This window comes from Rhyacophila brunnea, unplaced genomic scaffold (assembly GCF_057557595.1).
Source record: "Rhyacophila brunnea isolate RB1 unplaced genomic scaffold, BYU_Rbru_1.0 scaffold_12, whole genome shotgun sequence".
Classification (NCBI taxonomy): domain Eukaryota; kingdom Metazoa; phylum Arthropoda; class Insecta; order Trichoptera; family Rhyacophilidae; genus Rhyacophila; species Rhyacophila brunnea.
Genome location: NW_028232774.1, coordinates 4,925,189 through 4,947,091, shown reverse-complemented (window position 1 = coordinate 4,947,091; position 21,903 = coordinate 4,925,189). Strand labels below are relative to the sequence as shown.

The 21,903-nt window shown below is 32.3% G+C and overlaps 1 protein-coding gene across 1 annotated transcript in view; it reads left to right on the top strand.

Moving 5' to 3' along the window:
* Positions 1-21,903, top strand: part of LOC147077680 (uncharacterized) — a 184,891-nt gene that overhangs the window by 89,028 nt on the left and 73,960 nt on the right. The window contains exon 5 of the mRNA XM_085960630.1: positions 9,373-9,464. Within this exon, the coding sequence (XP_085816756.1) occupies positions 9,373-9,464 (92 nt within the window). The remainder of the gene's footprint in view (positions 1-9,372; positions 9,465-21,903) is intronic.

Genomic DNA, 21,903 nt, shown 5'->3' with positions numbered 1-21,903 from the left:
AATAAAAAAAATAGTTAATTAAATATTCATATTATTTTGTTTTACTCATGAGACGTTTTCTACGCAACAAGAACTGTCTGATATACTGCAACATCTACTGCAGCATATCAGCATCACTGATGTTTCCACTTAATTTTGTAATCCGTATAGGATAAATTAACTAAATTATCCAAATTACAGCATGGGATAGTGTTACACAGTTTTGGGCAAGTTGGAAAATTGATACTTTCGCGGGTTGAATCGAAGGCACTCTGCAAAATTGATAAACCGGATGTTTTGCATTCACAACGCGCGAAAGGGGCTTTCCCAGAATTGAAATTTGAGAGAATCTATGCTTACGGTTTGAGCCACATCACTGGTCGTTAATTTTCATGCGTTCACCATATTGGGAATTGGAAAGGTATATAATGCAGAGGTGGGCAGCTTCTATTTCAATTCAGCTACAGGTGTGGGAAATAAGAAATGAAAATTGCCGCTATATGTAAAAAATAAGAAATTCGGTTGCTCTCACATAGCTTCGACTGTAAGTAGACGAAACCTTATGAATCTTTGGTTTTATGTTTGTATTTCCTGATCGTTTTTTAATATTATTGAATTATTGATAGCCACAGAAAAATATTATGTATTGTTTACAACAGAGATCTTCGGCATCTATTTTAACGTTTCGATACTACACGTATAACATACTCTATCTTAGTGGTTTTTCATTAAAACTTAGCAATTATATTTCGGTATATTTGGCTGTTTTTGCCATAATAAAATGTCATATATTGTGTTTTTCCACCAAATTTACATTAGGTATAACGTGAATAGTTCATCTCCGTTATAAGTCAGACATACCCCACGATGGCCGCGCGGCTTAAGCGTCGGACTATAGCGTCGTGGGTCCCAGGTTCGAATCCTGGGTCTGGCAAGTACACATATCGTTTTTCAAATTGTGTATGAGTCAAGAGTATGGACCTAATAGGCTGAGCAAGTGGCTGACATCCATTTCTCGTAAAAACAAAATCTGTTAATACAAACCTCCACGCTGTGGAGGCCCAAATAATCGGGTCTAGGACGATTTGGCACCGCGAACTGGCCTCCGCCGATTGGCCTCCGGTAATTGGCCGCCGGTACAATCGGACGCCGACCCAATTGGCCTCCGGGACGATCGGACGCCGGTACAATCGGGCGCCGACCCAATTTGACACCGGCCCAACTGGCCTCCGGGAGATTGGACGCCGCGCGGCTGAATAAAATGCGCAAAGGAAAAGACCTACGTAACGACTTGGTAGAGAAAGTAGACGCGACACTTTAATATGCTTCTATCTACTTAGTGGTTGTATCTTATAATTGTTGGTCTTATATAATCTTATATGGTTGTATGCGCTTAACGTATTTTTATTATGATTAATAATAATTATTACTTATGCTTTATGCTGTTTATAAAAAGAAAAGAATTCTTTCCTCGTCATAACTTGAAGATGTGCATAATTAAGTGGTTTATTGTGTTTACCTATCTATTCATATTAAAAAAAACAAATATTAATAATGAATTGGTTGGTTAAAATAATATCTTTCGGCGTTTTTTCGATTTCATGTTATTATAATTGAACTTTATATATGTACATAATCCGTAAATAAGTATTTTGAAGATTATGAAATTACAAACAATATAAGTAAGTAAACTACTTGAAAGGTACCTACATATTACATTATATATTATGTTGACAAAGCGAATTTGTAACTTTATTGGAAGTTTTAGTTATTTAAACACGATTTTGAATACTGAATAAGTCAATCCTCCCAAGTAATCGTTTTATACCTTATCATATTATAGGTTACCCAGTTTGGGGGTATCCATAATTTTACAAATAACATGTTTTTATTTGATGTAAAGTTAAAAATCCATACCTACCTAATAATTAGTTAATGGATATCTACAGTTTTTTTAAATTGTTTTATTTATAAAAAAATTGACAATTAGGTACCGTTTTATTGTTAAAGGTTTTCAAATTAACTTTCGCATAGAATTCTTAAATCATTGGTTTTGTATGGCAATTAATTATATAATATAATTCATATTATTTATTGTATCTAATACCTCATAAGTAATGTATTTATATTCTTATAAATATATAGGTTATTAAGTAATAGGCCTATTTGGAGTTATACAAAAACTATCGGACGTATTGAGACATTTTGTAGTTGTGAAAGAGTCCATTATAATATGCAATTGGATTTCTACAACCATAATCCTGTATATTTTTTAAATACGGTTATCAGCACCTTTAAATGATTGTATTTCTGAGGCCTTTCCTTGTTCATTACATTAGAATCTACTAAATAAATAATATATATACCTCAGAGGCAGACGGCGGCAACTGCCATATTCTCAATTTAGATTAGAGAAAAAAACAATTTATATTTTTGATGAATGCCTATAACTAATAAGAACTAAAAACATAAACAAAAGGCGATCATCTTTTTGGTAAATTTAATTCATTAAAGCACTGTTAGAATATTTAAAAAAAATTAAACGTTAAATTAAATTTAGAATATAAACTAAATTATTATTAAAATAAGCAGTAATAATTAGCATCATATTGCCTCTAAATAGCCCATCATTCCGACACATTGTCTTGATCCCAAAGTCAACCGACAAGAACTTGGCAATCATTTAGTTAGATAGTCACCACGATTGACTGTAGGACATTTTTATCAATTATTAAAAATGGTTTCATCTTAATTATTCTGTCAAAAACTCATTTCTGAAAAAAATGGAGTTGCATTAATCTGCTTCCGAGGAACAGGAATAATGTTATGGAATTTATATTCAATCGTGAATTTATCATAAATGTCACAAATTTATATAAGTAATATTACACTGACACTGCCACAATGATCAAAGAAAATGTCTATGACGAGGATTATACATTTTTTTATTTTACGATTTTTAGTTGTTATGAAAATCTGCCCCGAAAATATACTCCGAAATTATGGTCTATGTATACAAAGGTAAATAATCATTAGGTATTTTTTAAACATCTCAAAATACTATTACTAAGTAGATAATGCAAAAGTTAAAAGCTTTAACCCTACAGAATGCACCTAGATCAGTGACTTATTTTAAAAAGAGAAAAAACCTACAATAATTTAATAATATACAAGAAAGTTTTGCAAATAAATTAATGTTCCTATAAGTAAGTATATAATATTAAAAAATGATAACGACAGAGCAATGCGTGTTTTCTTCGGTGTTTAATATTATTTTTACCAATCGATGAAAGTCAGGCAAAAATGAAAGATAAAAATATTCAACCAACAATGATGACAACTTGATGAAATTTATCGGCAGTCATTCAAATATAAACAGCTGCTTATTATTTTACCTCAAACATAATCGCTAAAAACGGAAAACCGCTTAGTGATAGGGAATATTATAATAATATGAAAGAAGCGTTGCTAAAATGCTTCCACGATCTCCTTGAAATTTTGAAAACAAGGAAAAAATTATTCAACAAATAAAAAATTAGCTTTCGGCTAGAAACACGGTGAAAATATAATTCGGGAACTTAATTATAATCTTTAAACTTTTTTAATAGCATTCTTAAAAACTGGTTTTCATCTTTTTCTCATGAAAAACTGCTCGGTGTGTCAGACAGTCGAAAAATTATAATAGGGAAATTTTGGCCGGCGTACGTAAAAAGGTTCGCCAACCCTGATCGAGATAATACTATTAAACCTATTTTTCTCCAAAAAAGGGGTTTTCAAACTGTGTTCACTCCTATAATTCTGTTTAATATAATATTTCTTTTATTGTGTTAACTGTCAATTCATGGTAGAAATGAATTTTATTATTGATTTAATTTAATAAAACGCAATTTTTATCGTACTGACTAGACTAGCCACTGGGTGGACGAAACCGGTCGCAGTTATAAAGGTTCATCTGATTGGGTCATCGACATATTTAATATACATATTAAATTCTGTTCATTTCTACATATTAAGTCATAATTTGTGTTATGCTAATAATTATTTAATTTATAAATACGTGCTGAAATATAATCAGTTAATGTCGATTTAATGATTTATTTTCTTCCAAACTCAATAATTACCCAGTATAACCTAACTAAAAAAATACGACATCCAACAGGATTCGCGCCCAGACGCGTTATTGGCAATCGGCTTTTATATTTTAAATCAAAGTAGGTATTGAATTATCGATTTCGGGATCACTCCAGTGTTTTATATTATATTTTGCTGATATTTTTGTTTGGCTAGGTATAATGAATCTGGACGAATCCCCTGGATGGCCCTGCCCTTAGACTATTAGCCGATGAGTTAGGCATTTTTCGAAATTCTTGTCTTATTAAAAATATTTTAACGCTTTTATAATATTTTGTATGATTCTCATGAAAATGACCAATCATTTTTAACCCCTGACTAATGATGTAGTTAGATTAGATTATTTTTAAATACCTGGGGCCTTAGCGCGTACCCAGGTATTTCCACAGGTAAATTAAAAATAATTCCCTATCACAAACATCGGCTTCCTAGTGATTTATATAATAGGTATTATATATTTCGACGTAGTTAAACAAAAAAATACAGCTCGTAAAAAATAAATAAAATAAAATCGAGTTGGCTTGAAAAACAGCCTTGGTCAGGTGACAGGTGGTGGTATTGACTTTTGTTGTCAAAGAGGATATATAATTATTAAGTTTACCCCGTTACTTATTCCAATTTTTTATACTATTTTTGTTATATTAGGTATACGTATTCATATTCTGACAGTGAATTTGGACGTTTTTGACATTTTCTTCAGAAATAAATATTTATCTTCTTCTTCTTACTAAGCCATCCCCTCGGAGGTCGGACACCATCAAGGTAATATTAGCTTTGTCGTCTGCTACCTGGAATAGTTCAGTGGAGCTGCACTCGTACTAATCACGGAGGTTTTTATGCCACGAAATGCGGCGCCGTCCTCTGCTACGCTTACCATTAATCTTTCCTTGAATGACAAATTGGGGAATACTGTACTTTTGTCCTCTCATAATGTAGCCGAGGTACTGTAGTTTCCTGGTTTTGATACTACGTAGAACTTCGTGGTCCTTCCATATTCGAGTAAGAACTTCAACATTTGTCACCCGGTCAGTCCAAGAAATTTTGAGGATGCTTCTATACAGCCACATCTCGAAAGCTTCAAGTCTCCGTGACATCTCTTAGTATAGCGTCTATAATAATGTTTATAATAATGTATTAATGTTAGCTATACTATCTATCTTTCAACAAAAATATGTATTGATGAAATACACATGTAAATTAAAGGTGAAATTTTTAACATATGAACATTTCGACTTAAATTAATATCTACTTCACTCTACTCCAGTTATTTTTAAAATAATGTAAAAAAATAAACCACACTATGAAAAAATATTCATTTACCTATGCACCATGCTGAATTTTTTAAGTCAATTTTTCTTGAAATCATCTAATGTGAGTTAGCGCGTTTTTTATAAAATACGTTTAGTAATAAAAATGGAATAAGCAATTTTAAGTCGAAGATACCTACTACCTATTTCAAACGATGGTGTATTAATAATAATATACACGTACATACAAATCCGCTTTGTCAACATAATATATAATAAAGTAGGTACTGAATACGGTATAGTTTGCTAATAAATTAGGTATGTGGGTACCTTTCAAGTGGTTTACCTACTTATATTGTTTGTAATTTCATAATCTTCAAAATACTTATTTACGGATTATGTACACATATAAAGTTCAATTATAATAACATGAAATCGAAAAAATGCCGAAAGATATTATTTTAACCAACCAATTCATTATTAATATTTGTTTTTTTTTTTAAATATGAATAGGTAGGTAAACACAATAAACCACTTAATTATGCACATCTTCAAGTTCTGACGAGGAAATAATTCTTTTCTTTTTATAAACAGCATAAAGCATAAGTAATAATAATTATTAATCATAATAAAAATACGTTAAGCGCAAAATATATTAGGTACAACCACTAAGTAGATAGAAGCATATTAAAGTGTCGCGTCTACTTTCTCTACCAAGTCGTTACGTAGGTCTTTTCCTTTGCGCATTTTATTCAGCCGTGCGGCGTCCAATCTCCCGGAGGCCAGTTGGGCCGGTGTCAAATTGGGTCGGCGCCCGATTGTACCGGCGTCCGATCGTCCCGGAGGCCAATTGGGTCGGCGTCCGATTGTACCGGCGTCCAATTACCGGAGGCCAATCGGCGGAGGCCAGTTCGCGGTGCCAAATCGTCCCATTCCCCAAATAATCTTATTAGAATCGAACATGGTCAAAAAAAATAATAAGTCAGGCGTTCGTATTCAAAATTGCTGTGTAGGATTGTAGTAATTAATAAAATAATTACAAGATAAAAAGAACTTTTTATATACAACGTTTTTACATTTTCTCTTGAATTATTATGCTCAATATGCTCAAACTTGTAGTTGATATGAAGTAAATAAAAAAACAAACACACAAACAAACAAACAAATATAGAATACTGAAATGTCATTTTGACATTTCATTTTTTTCTTTAGTAACTCACGTATATATTAATAATTTAGTTGCTAGAACCACCCCTTAGCAACCAATAATAGTCTTTTACTTTTTACGGATTTTTCTAAAATAACTTTCCATACAAAACAGAATTAACTGAAAATTAATTCAATTCTGCTTAAAGATGGCTAAAAGTATTAAAAGAATGCATTGGCATCGTGTTCTGATATATTCTAAAAGTTTCAAATGTCTAGCTAGTCGGGAAGTTAGTTAAAAATTGATTGCAAGATTTGTACTGGACAAACGACCACCGGACAAACAAGAATACGAGCTAATAAAAACGTGAAATATCATCAATTCATTATAATTTCTTGGCGATATCTGCACATTCAATGGTATGATTTTGGTTGTTCTACTTAAATTATAAAACTGTTTAATTTTTCGTTGTAGAACAGAGGAAATATGAAAATCATGCATATTAACGATACGTAAAACACACGATAAAAATATATGTTATTAGATAACATCCGATCAAGGCTGAGTTAGGTCTAGACCTAAACTAAAGGTAAAGATAAAACGAAGTCTTGAGGAAGGAAGTGGAGAGAATATTAGAAGTCAATGGCTCATTCAAAAAGTGGAATGAGTCAAATTATATGTAGGATAATATAACACGCAGCATACATCGTCGAGAACAAGTTTACTGTTTTCGGGAGTTTCCAAAACTAAATCGCCAGTTCTGGCGTTATCCATTGCCCACCGTAATCACACAGAACAGTGACAAAACAGAATAGCCAGGGGAAAAATAAAACATTCATTGTGGAATCTATTTCTTAATTAAATACTCAATACTCAATCTTAAAGTGGACTCGTTTTATCAAAATCTCCAAGGATCTTAACGCAAAATACAAATTTACAATAATGCTTATTATAATGTATGCATACTTAATTTATTCAACTACTTACATAAAAATATATGATAATATGTGCAGGAGATAACAGAATAATATAACGATGAAGTCGAATTTTCAATAATGATTCATAGTGCAATTTTTCAACCATATTCATGAATATTTATCAGATTATGAAAGAATGATATTCGTATGATCAGAACCAGATTTCTATGAGCAGGTTCATTTTTGAGCAGAGGGTTGGAGTGGATCCTTTTTTGGGTTGCTCCGCTCCGGGACCTAATACTTGCTCCAGCTCTGCTCCAGGAAAAAAGTTTTAGTATGTATTATATGTATCAAATATTTTTTTTTTTAAATATGTAGTTATAAAATAAGGTTTATTATTCATCCTTTTCATTATTAATTATATTAAACATAATCGTCTCTCATTATCTACCTTCTTTGTCAAAAAGTGAGTATGACTCGACAGTGTTGTCGTATTTCAAATAATTCCAGTGTTGCAAAATGTCAAATATAATAGTTTCATTGGATTTTAGGACGAAAATTTAATAATAAAAAAAACATCCGGAGCAGTAGAGCACTACAAATTTTCGGTGCTCCGGGTAAAACCCCATTGCCCCACTGTTCCGTGCTCCTGCTCCGAGCTCCGCTCCAACGCTCTGTTTATAAGAACCCTATCACTATTCACATGCTGCGTTCAATAATAAGTCTACGTGACCGAGAATTAGTGCTCTTTATAGTATGATATGATGGAAGCTTGGGACAGAGACATATTTGGAAAAAAACAAATGTATCGAATTGTAAATGAATCTACGAGTATGTGATTTATAAAATTTGTTTAAATATGTTTCAAAAATACTACTAAAGTTTATTAGCTAAACTACAGGTTACCAACCCCTGCACTAAATCATAGGCTCTCAAGTTTGAAACTGATATTATATTTTTTTTTCCGACCATGTCCGACGCTAATAGAATCATATGGGCCTCCACAGAGTAGAGGTTTGTATTAACAGATTTTGTTTTTTACGAGAAATGGATGTCAGCCACTTGCTCAACTTATTAGGTCCATACCCTGACTCACGTACAAATTGAAAAAACAATATGTGTACTTGCCAGACCCAGGATTCGAACCTGGGATCTACAGCGTCATAGTCCAACGCTTAAGCCGCGCGGCCACCGTGGGCGTACAATATGTGTACTTGCCAGGCCCAGGATTCGAACCTGGGAACAGCCACTTGCTCAACTTATTAGGTCCATACCCTGACTCATGTACAAATTGAAAAAAACAATATGTGTACTTGCCAGACCCAGGATTCGAACCTGGGATCTACAGCGTCATAGTCCAACGCTTAAGCCACGCGGCCACCGTGGGCGTAATAGCCATATTATAATAGTCAGATAATAAGATTTTTAAGTAACTCAATTAATTTTAGTTGGTTGATTAAGACGGTTTTGAGAGATCTTTTGTTTAATTAATTCAAACTATTGCAATAATGGTGGTTGATGGTTAGTTTTATCAAATTCATCATTAAAATTTCCTTTCCCGGTTTCCCAGTACTGCCAATGTCTTGCGTATGTAACAGTATAACTTCCACGATTAATAATTATGAAGTCATCCATATGGCCAGAGTATCTTCTAAAACATTCCAATCTCTTTCATGTTTTGCAAAATATTCCCCAATATTCTAAATGCATATACTTACAATTATTAAAATAATAATTACTATCTTTCAGTGCGTAATGCGATATGACAGCAACGCCATTTTTATTTGTTTTTTTCATCTGTCATGTCATCGTTTGAAATTGGAACTGCGCAGAAGACCAGTGCGCATTTCACGCAAATATTTAGTGCATTAGAGAACGAATGATCTTTTATTATCCAAAATTTCCAGAGATACTTGAATAATGCAAAAAATACCTGTTGTTTTTCTTCCAGATGATGAGTTTGGGGAGAAATCCGTCAGCGTGCTCCTGGACGGGGAAGAATCCGAGCTGGTCTTCATCGATCATCCTTCCGTGGAGATGTCTGTGAGTGACTTTCAAGATATTATTTAATATTCACTACGCCGAATTTTTTTCACAGTTTTCCAGAATAATATCTAACTTACTAGACTGCGTGCACACTACACAGTGAGCCGAAGTTTTGCTAGTCCTGCTATTGATACCTACTCTTCGAGTTAACATAGAAGATGACGTGGGTACATTATTTATTAAATGATATTATAATATGTCAATGAAGCGCGAATTATATTATAGTACATGTCGCGGACTATCACGTGACGTCACAGTAAGCTACCGCTAAGCGAAAAAAGTGTGTAATATCGTTTTTCTTGGTGTTTAAAATATTATCAGACTGAAGCTCCCATCCCGTAGTACATTTTGAGCCTTTAAACGAACATTGTTAGTTGGCAAAATCTGGCGAAATCACCAGATCAACAATGTGGTCAACTCACGTTGAACCTCACTGCATCGACACTTGCATGACGTTTTGAACGTTTTTATCATATTCTACATATCTACACCCACGGTGGCCGCGCGGTTTAAGCGTTGGACTATCACGCCGTGGGTCCCAGGTTCGAATCCTGGGTCTGGTAAGTACACATATTATTTTTCAATTTGTGTGTGAGTCAGGGTATGGACCTAATAGGTTCAGCAAGTGGCTGACATCCATTTCTCGTGAAAAAAACAAAATGTGTTAATACAAACCTCTACTCTGCGGAGGCCCATATGATCCTATTAGGATCGGACATGGTAGAAACAATCATGTCTACACATTGTTCGAATCATGTCAACCACGTTTTCATGTCAATCACGTTTTTTGTTTTTAGTGGTTGGCGCTATGTATTTTCTATAAGAATATTGTCTATCATCTATGGTCTGCAGGTTGGGTTCTGTTCAAAATATTATCTATGGGTATAATATCGCCAATAATTTTAACGTACGCACACGTAGAAACTGCTAAAATTAATTGAATTAATAATAATTAAAAATACCGATACATAAGAGTTGGCACTCTCTATAATTGAATTTAAAGAGGTGGTGATCGTTAAAAATATTCTGCAAAATGACGAAACCATAGACTAAATTTGTCGCAAAGACAGCGTGACAGTGACGTGACTTGCATCTCAAGTTGGTCACAACTTTATTCTCCAATGAGCCGCAATACACTGTGCTTACAAGAGTATACAATATTTATAGAGTAAAGTAGAGCACATGCAATTGACAATAACAAAATAGTTTTAATATTAATACTATCGACTGACGACGGTACGATGGAATTTGTATTTAAATTCTAACGGTAAAGCTAGCATGTAAGAATATTTGTTTAAGACTGATAATATCAATAAAAGTATCTCATACGGTAACTCTGCGCCATCTTTAGATTAACAACGACTGAGCATATATTTTTGCACAATCAACGAGTGGTCCACTGTTCAGCTGTCAAAATTAGATCCCAGATTGCTTGACATATTGATTCGCCCTTTCTCGTTTCAAATTGAATTATAAAAAAATCTCAAATCAAATATATTAACTATCAGTGTTATTTATAAATAATATACATGCCTGTTATTCATAAGCTGTCAAAGTCAGACTAGTCCTTCACCCAAAAACCGGTAGTAATATCGATTTCCAAAAAATATACATTTGTAAAAGGTGTTTTAATGCTAGTGTATTATGTATCATGTAACTCATCTATCCAAATCAAACCATTCCCTGTGTGAACACGACAGACGCGTCAGTATGAGCACTCTATAGAACAATGACAGGTCATCCATAGACAACAATGGGAGGGGCGGAAAAGGTAGGACCAGTCGTTGTGAATGTATCGGCTTTCCACTTGATTCGGCAATGGGTAACTCCATTAAATTCCCGATACATTGCCATTGTTTTCCCAGTATTTATGATTTTACACCTCCTGAATTTAGTATTATATTGATTATTATCTAATGATCTATTATTAGGGTTTTGACGATGTATATTGATTGTATTATTAGTGATATGGGATTTTTTACAAACACTTCAACTATTCATAATTTTAATATTATCGACCGAAGGTGCTTGATGAAATTTGAATTTAAATTCTAATGGATTTAATTTTTGTACTATACCATTTGAGTCGTTTTTAGCGAACAGGGTTTCGCCTTTCGGCATCTTTTGGCGCTGTAGATCGCAAAAGGCCGAGTCACAAAAAACGACTCAAATGTAATAGTACAACATTTAAATCCATTAGTATTCATAATTTGTTTGTTTTCTTTTATTGTGATCTTTGGCTTAAGGCTATACTTCAGTTGAGGCATTGTCTAAAAAGATCGAGACTAGGCAATGCGCGGATTGTGCAAATGACGCGTGCCGAACGAAATATAATTTGTCATAAAAATCCAACATGCGTCCATTTAATGTTATGTTTATTACTAATAATAATATTCATTGACATGTTTTCTTTTTTAAGTACATACGTAAGTTTTTTTAGTCATCTTTACACGATTTAAGAATATTTTCATCCGGCGCCATGACAAAACAAATCGACGAGCGCACACCTCGACTATCGGTCTCCGATTGCCGACGTGTGAGAATTTTCGTCGCACCTACTGTTGAAAATTATTTGCCATTTCACTGAAGTACGCTCTTTAGGTAGGTGATAAAGTTTTTATCTAATATATTGTATTAATTTATTATATAATATAAAATTAACTGTATTCGTCGTCAGTGTGTATTTACCTTGTAGTGGGTGCACATGGTGCCTGAAGATGCTGAAAGGCGAAAACCGGGTCGCTTAAAACAATTCAAATGGAATAGTATTAAACTTATTTCTACTGTTTAATAACATACTATCTATCTCTATACTGATCTATTCCTTTTTTATTTAATACTGTTTTATATTTCTTTGTTTCTAAATGTCATGTTGTGAACGTCTTAAATTTATAATTTGTAATGTCCACAATATGTTAAAAAATAAATAAATTAAAGTTGAAATTGAAATTAAATCGATTAGAACAAAATAATTAATAACGTATTATTATTCTTATTGATTGTTCAGATTTTGCGAACTTCACTCACTTCGTAGGTGTGTTTTGTCATCTCTATGACATTTGCTTATACATAGTTAACATGCACTATTTTTGTAATCATCGATGTATCTGAATTTGAAAAAAATACATTAAAACTATCGTTAATTATGTAATAAAACTCTTTGTGGGCCCCTATAAAAAATATTAAACATAATCGTACAATATTTTGCTACACTTTGCTTTTGGAGGTCTTAATATCTTTGGGATGATCTTATCTTAAGCAATTGCTGTATCCATAACAGGGGTCGGAAATTACTGTCTCTTTTTGTTTGACTCGGAAGCTAAAAATGGGTTTAAATTTTTTGAATTCATTAAAACAATTTCAAAGTGTGACCTGTGAAAATAAGTGAAATTTTCTTCCCCACATAGATTTATAACGAAAATACAGTTCCACTAGTGTTTTTCTTTATTTAAAAATCCATTTGACTGTAGAATTTACTGTAGTTTTCACCTAATTTTTAAATGGAAGTGATCAATTAACTAAATATATGCTAAAAAGTAAATTTCAAGACATAAATCTAACTAAATTATATTAAAATCTTCCAGGCAATGCCTATTGTCTACAAGTGGCGAAGTAAATAAACTGAACTGAACTTTATAATTCGTATTAAAGGCAAAAATATGCGCGATCTGTCATCAACTATTGTATTTATACGACTATTTTGTTAGTAATTCAGATTTATTTTGTATGACTGTCATAGGTCACGCAACCTCATCCCCGTCTACCGAAATGTAAGCAATACGGTAGGCTCGAACGACAAAGCCTACAACTTTGCGCATAAAATTATCGTCTTTGACTATATAATAAGTTAATTTTAAAAAAAGTAATTTCTATGGCATTCAGTCACATATAAAAATATAGATTGTTTTTATAAATAAAAATTTTATCTATTAATTTTTGATGTGTATATTTTTTTAGGAAAATACATAATTTAAATAAGTCGTTCTATTTTATATCGTCAATGAGCTATTGAAATTTCATCGATTTAGTGTGTTATTATTAATGTTAATCTATTCATCAGTCAGCAGTAATATTGTATTATCTTCTTATTTCCCGTAAGTATACCTGACAAGTGTGATTTTTTCTCTGATATCCACAGCCTACCTCATTCTAAAAGTTACTCTTTGCCACTGTTGTCTACTAAGATATATATATATTTAAAATTTATATTTATTTCGGCAGCACATAGCTACCAGTGTGAAGAGATACTTTCAAATATTTACTCGTACGTAAAATCTCACTACCAGGTAAACAATTATTGTAATCAAAATTGATGATAAGGAATACTAAATATGAACCCCAATTAGGTGAAATATTATCTTTAAAAAAGCAGTTTTATCATTCTTATTAAAATAGTTGAACGTCAAACAATGGCAGTCTTGTCATTATACAAAACAGGTATTTTTCTTCTTTTTCAGGTAGGCATCAATTGATTCTTGGACCTTTACAAAAGTTTGTCAATCGCTGACTAAAACAATGGGACCACTTGGTCGCCATCCACTGTGAATGTGGCTTTACATTATGTCATCGCAGAGACAATAAGAAAGCATGATGTCGAAGGTTAATAAACAATAGAGAAAAAGACAGTAGGTATGAGTTGTTTACCCAACTTTTACAAACTAATGGAGTCATCTTGTTTTTGTAACCAAAGCAAACCCTAAATACTTACCTAAATACATAAGCTATGAATCTCGATATAAACTATTACGTAAATATAATAACATATTAATACAGTAATATAACGGTATTTAAAATGTGCGCCGCTATAAATTCCTAATGAATAATTTCCAAATATAAATGTAAAAAGAAAATTTCACCTTTCTACGATTCTTAGTTTTACTAAAATTTACGCGCGTTAAGTTATACTTCTTTGGCGCAACAAAACCAAATAAGCCGTTACCTGTGGGTCTATTCTATACTTATCGAACGCTAAAGTGATAAATAGTATCAAACTTAGGGTAGGTTTGTATCAAAATATTAGCACTTATTGTAACAATTACACGAAGTTGGTTTTTATTGTTGCAATACGTGCTTTATTTTAACAGCAGTAAGATAGGTGCTGTTAAAATATAGCACTTATTGCAACAATAAAAACGAATTTCGTGTAATTGTTACAATAAATGCTAATATTTTAATACAAACCTACCCTAAGTTTGATAATATTTATCACTTTATCACTTTAGCGGTCGATAGGTATAGAATAGACCCACTGAGTCTATTAATTACAGTGGATTAGGTTGATGAAAACGTACGCGATTTATCTGTGTCTCATATAGCACATGATAATTTAATTAAATTATTGTATTGGACCAAAACTCATCTTTGCCATACAGCGGTTATAATCGATTCAGAATGATGAATTAATAAAAAATCAAATTTTAATATATTTGTTTTATATTATATAACTCAACATTCACAAAATTTATTTATTTATTGATACATAATTTTACTCATAAATAATACGTACATAAATATAGCCTCAAATATACAATATACAATATTTACAATGAAAAAGAAATATACACTCTAATGTAAATAAAGTTTTATGAATATAAATTAACAGTGTAGAATGTTAGTCTCCAGAAATTTGTTTATAAACATATATATTTATTATAACACAATATTAGTTACGTTTACAATACGTGCTGTTTACTTGGTTGTGTTTAACGACTAACTAAATGACAGTATGCGCATGCGCATACGCATGAACCCCTGAGACCGAAATGAATATAATCATAATAATAAATTATGTGTTGCATTGGCGCGCGCAACTTCCCGACTAGCTAGACATTTAAAACTTTTAGAATATACCATAACACGACGACAATGCATTCTTTTAATACTTTTGGCCATCTTTAAGCAGAATTGAATTCATTTTCAGTTAATTCTGTTTTGTATGTTTCGGAAAAAAATCGTTAAAAGTAATATTTACTACTCACTATTATTGGTTGCTAAGTGGGTCCTAGCAACTAAATTATTAATATATATGTGCGTTACTATGGAAATCAATATGAAATGTCAAAATGACATTTCTGTATTCTATAATATGTATTCAGTATATCTATCAAGTACAATAAAAAGTTTTTATTAATATAGTTATATATATGATAAGTATATATATATATAAGTTCTTTTTATCTTGTAATTATTTTAATATGTATTTATAACATCGTTAACATCGATATTATATCGGGAAATATTTACTTCTCGATACCTCAATCACAGTCCTTCTTTGGCATATGTACTTTATAACGCAAACTTCACTGGAAACACTTACATCTAAAGTAACCGAAGATTTTCTCATCCCATTACGAATTGACAGACTCTTAACTTATCTGTGACAGTTCGATTTTCAAAGAAAAACATCTTACATATTTCACAGAATAATGTAAATAAATCACTAACTGATCGGTTTAAATGTAAGGGTATTGGCTTCCTCCATGTCTAATATTAGTAGAAAAGAGTCATTACTAAACGATTGTGAGACTTGTTTAAAATCAAAATCATATCGCTCATAAAACGACTATGAATACAGAATTATTAATATCGTTTTTTCTGTTCAATAATATTTGTTGCACCAAAATGGTGGCCGTGATTCCTTATTCCCTATCTCATAATATCCTTATTTATTATTGTCACAAGACCATGTTTTATCACATTTGAATGGTCAAAGACATAGTTTATAATCAGTTTCTTTAGAATTGTCTTCAAATGTGTTAATCGTGCCCATTTTTTTGAATAGTAAAATGCCTAATTCTTGTCAAATTTGGGATCACAGAGATTATAAATATAATCTTTTATCGTAAATATTTCACTATATAATGTTAACAAACATTTTACTAATGGTTTTATAAATGCGTTTAAACATTAATAAATCTAAAAAATCTTAACACCACTGCACATGGATGTACTGAAATATGACTATATTCTAAAACATTAGAGCGAGAGGTTTAAAAGAATACTATGTTATGTAATAAAAATACTTTATGCAGTAATCAAATGTTTAAAATAAATACTTACAAAGGATAATAAGGCTTCAAAATTATATAAATAGATTATCTACAACGTTTTAGGAATGCCCAGGGTTATGCTCTTAAAATAACATAAAATCACCATTTTGACCTACGTGGCGCATGTGGGCCCTTTTTTAAGTCGTCAAATGATTCAAATTAACATTTATTTATTTTACATATTATAATGAACATAACAAATTATAAATTTAAAGCGTTCACGGCATGACATAAAATAAGTGTTAAATATTTTACAAATAAAAATACAGAGCAATGTGAGTTAATTATACAATAAGTAATAAAAAAAGAAATAAAATAAAGAATAGAAAAGAAATATTTTTTTTTTAAGTAGATGGGTGCACACAGAGTGAACTATTGATAGACCCTATCTTAAAAACTTATAAAACAACGTCCACCTAAATTTGCTCTCACGTAAGTGGAATATATCAATATCCGAAGCGATTTCATTAAACATGGTTATTGCCCTCCCAATTAGCATTACTAATGGCAGGTTAGTTCTGCACCTTGGGAGAACAAATAACGGATGCCCTCAATTCCTAAGATAATTATCAGAGACATACAAGCCAACACCACCAATAAGGGTAGTGTTTCCATTTACGCCGCGTATAAGTCGGAAAAATTATGTAGCTAAATAAAGATCCCTACTAAATTTTGTACTTAAACATGTATTGTATCTGAAAATTATACAAGAGCCATCAAATAATCTCTTGGACATTCATTCACTACTCCGATCACACCTGACTAGGGAATCCAATCCCGAGCCAAAATTCTGATCCCGGGATTTCGGGATTACAATTTGACAATCCCGGGATCTGGTCCCCCGATTGGCATTTTTTTCCATTTTTAATATAAAATTTTTATATTTACAAATAACATTGATAGAATCTGTCAAAAATAAATCTAGTATAATTTATACTATTTAGGACATTTATTGTTAATATTGTATACGTTCAATCTTGGAAACACATAAGTTTAATGGATTAAATAATATTGTAATATAAATAATGATGTGAATTTAATATGAGATTGCTGTTTCTGATAGTAAAGACTTAATGAATGGGTTAGCGAGATTTAAAATAGTAAAGCAAATCATGGCCTTTCCGCTTCATAAATCTAATCAGTCAGCAAATATGAAACTGCCGTAAAACGTATGAGATCATGGTGGAATTACTTTGTTAATAGTGCGAAGCATTGTTTTTTCCAATCTTTCTCATTTTTATTAATTTATGTGAAAAAATAAAATGAATCGGCAAGTTACACATGGGTTTAAATCAAACTTCATTCAAACTCAGTTTATTTCTAATGTAGTTATTTGTTATTAAAAGTATTTTTTCTGTTATATTTTCGTTTTTATTTTATTTTTCATAAAAATTTATGAAAAAACGTCAATCCCGAAAGTTTTGGGATTATGTTTATCAATCCCGGGATTCATAGATATTTAAAATAGCTCGGGATCCCGGGATTGGAATCCCTACACCTGACTCACCACATACGTAGCTCTATGACAATCCCACCGACTGTGACCCCGAACACAGTCACTGTGATCTTTCACTTTGTCTTTAGGTGAATTTGAAGGTTTTAATATTTATTATTTTTGCAATCAATAAGAGTGTTACACCAAATGGCAAAAAAAATATCTTATCGGAATAAAATTGAAGTTCACTGTCGCTGATCTTTAAAATATCCAATAATCTTTTTTTCTTGTTGGCAATATCTTTTCAAATGTAATCCATTTAGATGTCAAATCCTATCATTTTATTTTTTTGACTGGCAATCTTTATCATTTCCGCGTTTGACAAATCGAGTATCTACATAATAATGACGGCTTTATCCGAAGGATTATGGCGGTAAGGATTCTTTGTCAATTCAGATGTATGTATGTCAAAACATCACTGTATTTTTTTTCATTAAATAAAACAATATAGTAAGTAATTGAAATAATTTAAATATGATCAAGATTGTTTGCGTCCCACTTAAGGAATATTGTGACATAGGGCTCACATAGGAAAACCAATTCAATGAAACTAACTATCTATCAACGCATACAAATCATTAGTTGAAAAAGAATTTTATTGGTATAATTATATTATATTATATCAATAATAGTATATTTAAAAAAATATATATTTTGTTTGGAAATATCATTATCTCGTTATGTAATGTTATTAAATATTTTCTATAAACAAATTTTCAGAGTGTAACATTCTAAATTATATATACACACTATTTTTCGTAACATACCAACAACATTTACGCATTTGCGACGATGTGCTTTAACGTTTATACTTATTTTTTTCTACTGGATTCAAGCTCTGTACTATTCCGTTCAAGTCGTTTTTTGCGACCCGGGTTTCGCCTTTCGGCATCTTCAGGCGCCGTGTACACTCACCAAAGATAAACACAAAGTTAAATTCAAATTCCATCAAGTACCTTCAGTCGTAGATGATATTAATACTTATTTTTTTATTATTGGTTGGGCCAATTATATTCGCATTCATCCTTTCTTTCCACCAACCTCAAATCCCCAATTATTGTCGCAAGACCACCAGTCACGGCGTCGACCATGATGCAAGTTAAGTTTAGTTACTTCCTAGGCGCCTAGGCTTGTTAAAGCTGTCGCGCTCTATCTGATACGATACTAGCGAGGCCGCGTTAACTACAAACTGATTCATACCAAATGTATCAGTTTGACCTTCGTTGCGCTAAATCTGATACGGTTTGAGCGAACGTCACGTCTATCATCTATCCTGAAATTGCCATCATCATTCATCCCAAAATAAAAGTGAAACCGTGAGAGTGACATTCCGAACCATCAGTTTACCAGTGTGTGAGTGCGTGAACACCGAACCGGCTCCACCGCGCGCCGGCCCTCTCAACATAAAAAATCAGCGTCTGCCATCCTGTGTAACCCCCCCCCCCTAGATCCGTAATCCATCCACCAGCATCCTCAAATTACAATCCACTGCTAAAAGCGCCACCAATTATGATTTTTTTTTACGAATTTATAAGCGATGAAATTGGTCCCGGATTAAGTAAACAGAACTATATAATAATTTGACTTATTTTATGTTATATGGTAGACAACATTATAACAAGCCTTTAAAGATTTGTAGTTAGGCTACAGATTTTCTACGTCAAGTGTTAATATACTTAATCTGATATGCGCCCTACCGCTACTGTAGTTCAAACTAAGATTTTTACAATATAGCAACCCTTTTTAACTATTTTTTTCAAAAACATTGGCAAATATAAAATATCACGTGGATGTACCTATACATATTACATACATATATTATTACCGCAATACATTTTAGATGAAATAAAAGTGAACGGTGAACGACCGAGGTGTTGAAATATGTCTTAAGCAATCTTTCAAGAGTCAAATTATAATTTATCTTTGTCGACCCCCCGCGAAAATTGACCGTCTTTAATCAACTCAACCTGAATGAGGGTTTTTTACCTGTAGTGCAATTTACAACAGGTGGATACATTGCAGTATATATTATTTTTGTAGCTTGTTCGATAAAGTATTATTTCAGTATTGCTGCTTTTAAGCAAACTGTATGCGGTCAACATTATTGACAGTAACATCGCATCAATAATACTAACAGTTTAATGAAAATGGTTACAATATGTAAGTTGTACGTATGCAATTCATCGTGTGACACTTATTCGTGCACCGCAGTACGTGAAACATGAGTTCGTATAACATTTTATCAAATGACGAGTTCTTCGTTGAAAATTTCACCGTGGAATACATTTGTACGGATCTTACAAAATGCGGCGATAGTTTGCAAATAGTACTGTTCCAATTAGATTAACCCTAACCTAACCTTACCTAACCTAACCTAGTAAAGACATCTCATAAAATTTGCTACATGTTGTAGCATACGTAAAAATATACTCCACGGTGAAATGTTCAAGGAAGAACTCGTCATTTGATTAAATGTTACACGAACTCATGTTTCACGTACTGCGGCGCACGAATAAGTGTCCTGCTGTGAACTGTTTACGTACAAATTTCCGGATACGAATGAAAATAGCATCCATGTGTAACAACCTTACATGATCGCTATTAATTCCTGTCAGTGGGTTTCAACTAATATTTATATTTAAAAAACATCACTTTTGACTTGTTTTTACTCAATTAAAATCAATGTTAAGATAATGACGATATACTTAAATATTATCCAGCAGTGGCGAAGTGTGGAGGTAGGCTATTAAGATCCAATATAAATAGTACACAGTAAATTTTGTCATTCAGACGTATTTTTTACTACGATGTGTATATAGTGTTTGTTAGTATTTAAAATTCAATTAAAGCTTGCCTAATGTTAGCCATGATCGATAATAGTCAAGAAACATTCGTTTATCTATAAAATATTTCAAGTTATGCCATTAATTTATTGATTATGATTTGGTTTAGGCAGGGATTAATGATTTAAAAAAAAATAACCAACACCGTCTGTAATATGTATTCTTAATTTAACGAAAACAAATAAGTATGACTGAAAAAGTGTACACTATTTTGTCGGAGCGTTCATAGCATACCTAAACTATTACCGTTTGGTTTAGGCAGGGCTTAATTGAATTTTTAAAACTAACCAGTACTGTCTGCAAATTGTATTCTTAGTTCAATGAAAACAAATGAGTATGCGTAATAAAGTTTAGTGTCGAATCTACCTCCACCCTTCGCCACTGATATCTGGTCTTGCTATACGAGCTAAGAGCATGTATCATAAGCAGCATGTAGAGTTATAGCGCCTGTACACGTGCATGGATTTACTGCCGGCAATAGTGCTTATTTTAAACTATCGTGACAATAACTGTTTACACGTAAAAGTGCTGACTATCTCCCCAATCTAATTCTTCAAAAGTAAGCGAGATGCGATGTTGTCATTGTATAATACTATTTGACAGGACTTATTGAAAATCGGTTAACCCCAAAATGAGTAGTTCGTTTTTTTATCGGCAGGTTCACCATTATCGTTCTACTGCGCAGGCACAGATCTTACTTGCGCGTTAAAATTCAGAAGCTTCCAAACTTGTTTGATTCATGCACGCAATCTTGCCAACAGCAGGATAATACATGTTTTCCCATACGTTTTCTTACTGTGAACAGTAAATCCATGCACGTGTAAACGGGGTATTATGTCAGTTTAGGTTACATTTGAAAATTCCATAGTTTTATACAGTCTCTACTCGATATAAATTAATCATCAATATCGTATCGAATTGGTATTGCAAATCCACGATATTTCTTGTACCTTATCAGTAGTTCACCATGCTTTGATAGAGTTCTCCGTACAGTAAAACCATTAATCAAATGAATCAATCAAACTGTTAGGAAAGGTATCAGGAAGGTA